Below are 7,382 nucleotides of genomic sequence, written 5' to 3' on the forward strand. Positions count from 1 at the left end.
ATCTATTAACAACCCACTCGATTCGATCCACGAGGTTCTGCTAACCTCACCACACCGCCGTCTAACCCAAGGGTTAAATTTTAATCCTAAATCGTAACCTTAACCTTTAACCACGACAAGCTTATTCAGTCGAAAGCCCAAACCCTCCCCCATCAAAATGTTCTCCAAACTCAAAGGCTCTGGAACGTCCAGTAGTAATCAAGGGGGAGGAGGAGGTGGTGGAGGGGGAGGTCTCGGGTGCTCCGTAGGTGGTGGTGGTGGAGGAGGTGGAGGAGGAGGCGGTTCTGGATGTTTAGATACGTGCCCTCTCTCGCAGCAGTATGAAATGGGCAAACTCGTGGCCACGGGAGGACCTGGAGTTGCCTGGAAGATCTACGAGGGATATAGGAAGTCAGACGCAAAGGTAAGCAACATCAATTAATTAGCTTAGATTACATTCGTTTACGTTGTCATTCTGTGCCAAATATTCTTTCATATTCTTCCACAAATCAGTGCATCTGCACGGAAAACTGTATCTCTTAATGTCCTTATTTTTTTCTTCCTCTACATGTGCCCTCGTTCCTTTCCATACCAAGACATCTGTGTCAATTGTGTCCACACCATTTTAGTTTCTGATTGTTGAATTCTTATTTTTCGTTTGTTTCTAAGTCTTTGGGACCAAACTGCTGCTGGATACGAATGAGATTTTTTTTCCATATCGTTTATGTCGTGATATATCATTTATATTATGGTCAACGAAAAATATGCCTCCAGTTATCTTTTGAATATGTCTTTCAGATGGCAGATGTTCTATATACAAAATTCCAAGGTTCTTTAGCTCCTTTGCTTTCATAATTGTATCATTTCCCATTGTGTATATTTACCTAAAACAAGTGTAGGTGATATACAGGAAAGGAACTACACTCGTGTTCCCCCGTCTTTTTTTCTTCAAATGTGTGTGTGTGTGTGTGTGTGTGTGTGTGTGTGTGTGTGTGTGTGTGTGTGTGTGTGTGTGTGTGTGTGTGTGTGTGTGTGTGTGTGTGTACATATATGCGCGTGTGTATACATACTTGCTCTCAAGCCTACTTGAAGGTCTTACCTTTACCCTCTCTTTAAGCGAGAATTTATTTGTATAATAATAACCACAGTGAAAACAGGTGTCGCATTAAGCGGTAGGGGAAAGTTGCAGATAATATCATTGTACACACACACACACACACACACACACACACACACACACACACACACACACACACACACACACACACACACACACACACACACACACACACACACACACACACACACACACACACACACACACACACACACGCACTCACACACGAACACAAAAACACACACGAAGATGCGTTTATGGTTGGCCAAGTTTGAAAGAGACATTTTTGTGTGCCGCTTTCTATTTCTAGTTACGTAGTTAGTTTTAATTTCTAGACATTTATCAGTTTATTTGTTTATATATTTACTTATTTATTCATTCATTTAATAAAAAATAAATATTTGTCTTTATTTATTTGTTAATTGATTAATTCATTCATTCAATTACTCATTCATTCACTCATTCATTCACTTGCTAATCTATTTTTTTTATTTATCTATCTATTGACGTACCTGTCTGTCTATCCTTACATGTAGCCATCCATCCATCTATGCTTCCCTTTCACCCATCAATCCATACATTCATCTATCTTTTCATCTTTCTATCTATCCATCCATGTGTCTGTCTATTTGTCAGTTTGTCTATGGCTGTATGTGGATCTATGTCTGTCTGTGTATCTATCAGTGCCTACCTCTGTCTATGTATCTATCTGCCAGTCTGCATATCTGTCTGTCTGTCTGTCTGCCTGTCTCTCTGTTTATCTATATCGTCTTTCTCTGTATCTGCCTGCCTACTTGTATGTCTGTCTGTTTGTCTGTCTGTTTGTCTGCCTGCCTGCCTGCCTGCCTGTCTGTCTGTCTCTTTGTCTGTGTATCTATCTGCCTCTTTGTCTGCCTCCCTGTGTCTGTATGTTCCTTTATTATGAGCATGTGTCCTTGGGACGAAATGTGCAAAATCGTTTCCCTTTCTACTCTTCGTGAGTGTTATGTCACAACTGTATCCCTTCCCTCGTAGTTAACACCCTGATGCTATTTTTTCTATTCACTTTTTTCTATTTTTGTTCGTCGCTTCTGTGTCATGTGACACTCGTCTCCCGTTTCCACTAGTTATTTCGTTTTTTTTTTTTTTGTCTAGTTTTTCCCAGCCGATTTTTCCTTCTAGTCTTTGTGCTCTAGTTTCAAACTCCCACATTTTTTTTAATTCCTTTCTTTTTCAGAGCCAGTTTTCTGATCTTTTTTTTTTCTTTCTTTCATCTTCTTATGTGGTTTCCCTTTCAATTGATTTTACAAGGACAGAACTCGTAGTAATGGGTTTAGATTAGACAAATCTTAGTTTAAGAAGAAAATAGGCAAGAACTGGTTTGCCAATAGAGTGGATAACGAATGCAATAGACTGATAGGCAATTCACTCTAAGAATCTCAGTCGATTCTGCATTTTCGGTTGGCAGCCCTGCTCATCCTTCCCCCGATGAGCTGAATGAAACCTCAAACAAGCACTATGACTAACACAGTTAATGTTAGGAAGGGTGCATTCGCTGAGATGTGCATACGTATTTCATATACGTATGCACATCTTGTGAATGTATGGGTGTGTGTGGTTGGGCCCACACACACTCATATGTAAAATCACCCTCCAAACGGGCTCACATCAAAAGCCCGTGGGAGCTTCACACCCAAATTACACACACACACCTCAAGCAAGCTTGAAATATATTCATATTTTTTTACTTAGCTCAGTGACTATACGAGTTACACGAGTTTCTTGTACATCTAGGGATGAAGCAGTCCTTGCTCACCCGTCTCAAAGCTTTTCATCTCAATAGTGCAAAGAAAGGAAGAGAGGAAGTAATTATAGCGAGTATAAGATAAGGAATATAATTCTAATGTTTATACAGCATTTTACTTATTATCTCTGTGCCCAGTCATTATGGGGCTGGTTGTAAAATTTAACATGTCTTCTGTGATATAAAATAGTCATGAATATGACTGTGCTTTCATATATCCTCATAAAAGAGAAAATGAAAGGTTTATATGATTATTTTTTGATACTGCACATGTGGCGGGAAGCACAGCGTCTTGCTCCCTTCCTCTCTTACTCACTCCCTCCACCCCAATCAATCTCATCAGTCAAAATTGAACATGACTTGAGTACATGCCGCTCATGGTTTTTCGCATCACGATTACTTTACGGATTTCATCTTCTCATATTCATAATCTTCTTGAGTCTTTGAATATGGTTGTACCAACGTATATGGTCGGAAGAGTGACACTCATATCGGAAATTGAAATATGTAGTTATTAAAAAAAATCGTGAGTTGCATCGTATCGAAGGGTGAGCAGGGCTACCAACCGAAAACGCAGGATCGACTGGGATTCTTTGAGTGAATTGCCTATGGTAATCATGTAGTGAGTGCTGAAACAATTGGATATTCAGAAGAAGATTAGATAGCTTTATGGATAGGGATGATAGGTGGCAAGGGATATGTACTCTCCCCCATTCTTTGTTTTTATGATATATTCTGTTTTCTTGTAGATGCTACCGTATTTGATGAAAAGTATGATGCAACTTAGTATCTGTACCAGTGTTTATTGTGGAGGGTCTAGAACTTGTGCGTAGGTGGTCATAATCTCCGATCCGGATTTCGGCCCAGCTGAGCCCTTTTCATGGAGTGTGTGTAGTATCAACTAGGAGTGGTATTTTTAAGACTGGGGGAGATGACATGATAATTTGATGATGTCCATAAATTATCTCCTTAGGGTTCTGGCCCACCCTGTGTTCTCATACTGGGTAGTGCTAGTAAATCAAGTGCCTGTATATTCAACTTAGGGTTTTTGTCCTTGATGTAAGAGGCCTTGGTTATCTTTAATGTTTTCAGGTCCATGTAAGTTTCCAAGATTTTCGTGTTCTGCGTAACATAAGAGACGAAGAGAGGAAGATATTAAATGCGTTTGAGACGAGGTGCCTGAGAATTATGATAGGGATTACTAGGCTGGATAGAGTGAGAAATGAAGAGATGAGGAGGAGAACGGGGGTGGAAAGGGAGTTGTTAGATAGTGCTCATGAAAGTATATTGTGACGGTTTGGACACATGGCAAGAATGAGTGAACAAAGACTGGTAAAAGAGGAAATGTGGAAGGCAGAGTTGGGAGGAGTAAACATGAGGGGGGCGAACAAGGATGAGATGGATAGATGGGGTAAAAGAGGCATTGGGAAAGAGGGGAATGTTTGTTGAGAAAGGACGGGAGAGGACAGAAGATAGGGGTGAATGGAGAATGGTTGTGTATGGATGATGCTTTCGTGCATGAGGGGTAGTGGGTCTGGGATGGGGGTGAGGGAGTGTGTGTGAGAAATAAATCAACGCAGTCCGAAGGTATTTCACCCCGCCTTCATTTCTGCATGATGGAACGGAGAGGGGGGTCACCAATTTAATGAAGCGGCCTTGCTGTGGGTGTTCTGTGTCTTTCGACATTCCTTCTCACCTAGGACAATGGGCAAGATGCAGGGATGACCCATCATCCAGGAGGAGCCAAGATACAAGGAAGGTAAGACGGTAGAGGGAAGTGGAGTATGTTGGGAATGGAATGGGTGGGAGTGGTTTTTATGCTTTTGTTTTTTGGCAACCTCCCTTGTAAGGGGGAAAATCCTTTGGTATATATATATATATATATATATATATATATATATATATATATATATATATATATATATATATATATATATTTAAAAGGCTTTTCCCCTTCACAAGGGAGGTAGATAAAATTCAATTCAAAGGCCTAAAACCACTCCCACTAATTACATTACTACATACTCCACTCCCATCCACCCTCTTTTCTCTTTCCTATCTTTCCTCGTGTTAGATGACGGACCATCCCTGCATCTCGCCCACTGCCCTGGGTCAAAAGCAATGTCGCAAGACACAACACATCCACCTCAAGGCCGCTTAATTAAATCGGTAACCCCTCCTCTCCATCCCCTCATACAGAAAAGGAAAAGACTGGGAGTAATTCTTTGCGCTGCGTCAATTTCTTCTTCACACATCCTTTCTTACCTCTCATCCCAGACCCACTTCCCCCAATGCTTTACAGCATCATCCATACAAAACCATTCTACATTGATCCCTATCTTCTGTTCTCTCCCGCCTTTCCTCAACAAACTTTCCTCTCTTTCCCAATGCCCTTTGTACCCCATCCATCCATCTCATCATTTATCCTCCATCATGTTCATTCCTTTCACCTCTGCCTTCCACACCTCTTTTACTAATCTTTCTTCATTCATTGTTTACATGTGTCCAAACCATCCATCCAATATAGCTTTCCTCCTCACCTAGTTTCTCACTCTATCCAGTCTATTAACCCCTACCATACTTCTCAGGGATATCATCTGAAACACATTTAAGCTCTTCCTCTCTTATATTTCATGTTTCTGCCCCCATACAGTGTTGTCGGTACAACCACTCCTTGGAAAAAGAAACTAACGAAGCAGATCGCTTTCGTATATTACATATTCAGTGCAAAAAGTTCTTTTTGCACTGAAGATGTAATATACGAAAGCGCTCTGCTTCGTTAGTTTCTTTTTCCGTGTTCTTATTAGCATATATATATATATATATATATATATATATATATTATGTTTTCCTATCTCGGGGATCAGGGTTTCCGTATAATAAATAAATAAATGAATAAATAAATAAATAGATAAAATAAGATTAAAGATAGATATATAAATAAACGAATGAATGAATAAATAAATAGCTAAAAAATCATAATACGATTTCTTATTGTGCCCGAGATGGCCGTGTAGGTCCTAAGGGATGAGTGTAATTTTTTACTTAGTTCAAATCTTACAGGAACGGAATCCCCAGAGATGAACAAATTTGTATAGAGTTTATCATAGAAAAGACTCAAGGATGCTGAAAATATTACATAGGTCTTGAAGCCGTTGTGCTTCAAGTCTAAACAAGAACAAGTCAGTTCACTTCAGAAAGAAAACTAAGGATATGTCGTTAAGGAGAATCCTGTCAACTTCGCACCTCATTGTGAAGTCATGTCGTTAGAATTTTATGTAAATTGACCTCTTGTCATTTTAGCCTCGGCTCCAATCTTGTCCATCTAATTTTTCTTTTTGATTCTCCTCCATCTCAATTTTTATCTATCTCCCCTTTTCAATCACGGACTTTATTCTCCCGTTGGCGTCTTCTTTCCTTCCTTTCTTGTTCCGTTTGTCATTCGAGACTTCTCGACTTTTGAAACTTTGAAGCCTTTTGGAAATCTGAGCCACCGATGGGATTTTGTCGCTTTTTTGAGTTCTCGGCTCGGGTCGGCCTTTGATCGGTGTGATTATTTAGGGGGAAGGGGTTATCTATTCTTTATTGTTTTCTTTGGCAAAAAAATTTTTTTAACGTCATTTTAATCGTGTCGTTGTATAACCCCTTTAGGTGTTATTTTCTTGTGTTCGGGTCTTTGTAAGGATGGCTTGTTGATTTCATCTTACATTTCGAGAGAATGATTTTGTTAGTTCATCATCATCATCACCATCATCACCATCACCATCATCATTTGTGTATGTGCTTTTTGTTTATTTGTTTCTTTGATTATTTATTTATCTATTTATTTTTGTTTATTTGTTTGATTATTTATCTAGTGTTTGTTTATTTATGTTTGCTTATATATTTGTTTATCTATTTGTTTTATTTGCTTATGTCTTATGTTTATTTGTTTGTCTGTTTATTTGTTTATTTATCTACTTATTTACCTATTCATTCATTGATTTATCTAACTGTTTAGGTGACTTCTCTCCGGGTTTAGATAGAAACTGGTCATACTTCATTTCAGGTTAGGACGGGGGATTCAAACCCCAAGTTCAATAAAATATTCTGTCGACAGATAGAGATGATGATGATGATGATGATATGGTTTAACGTCACTCACTTCCCCCTATCGGGAGGCTAGGACGGTGCCCCTCACAGAGGGCTTTGTAGCGTGAAATTTAATTAACCATACCCTTGATTCAACTTCGCCGGTGGCAGGATTCGAACCGCCCTCACCTCAATCCGCAAGTAACGACGCCCTAACCCACTCAGCCAGCGAGCTTCCAGATAGAGAAGAACATTGAATAAAATCTACTATCAATTGGTTTCTTGTTCCTTCTGCCCCGTTTTATCATAGCACCCATTACAACCCATGCCACCTGTTCAACCTTATCCTCTTGTATCGTCGCGCAGAAAATTATGTAAGGCTTGTTTCAAACATATCGATTTTTTGCCGTGCGCCGTCTGCGACACGACGTC

General features: G+C 39.6%; 1 protein-coding gene across 1 annotated transcript in view; it reads left to right on the forward strand.

Moving 5' to 3' along the window:
* Window positions 1-207: 207 nt before the first annotated feature.
* bma (SCY1-like protein bma) overlaps window positions 208-7,382 on the forward strand; it is a 926,084-nt gene continuing 918,909 nt past the window's right edge. Inside the window, exon 1 of the mRNA XM_076196685.1 lies at window positions 208-403. Within this exon, the coding sequence (XP_076052800.1) occupies window positions 326-403 (78 nt within the window). The 5' untranslated portion in view covers window positions 208-325. The remainder of the gene's footprint in view (window positions 404-7,382) is intronic.

Source organism: Oratosquilla oratoria, chromosome 13 (genome assembly GCF_046742065.1).
Source record: "Oratosquilla oratoria isolate Oo_2021 chromosome 13, ASM4674206v1, whole genome shotgun sequence".
NCBI classification, from domain to species: Eukaryota; Metazoa; Arthropoda; class Malacostraca; order Stomatopoda; family Squillidae; genus Oratosquilla; species Oratosquilla oratoria.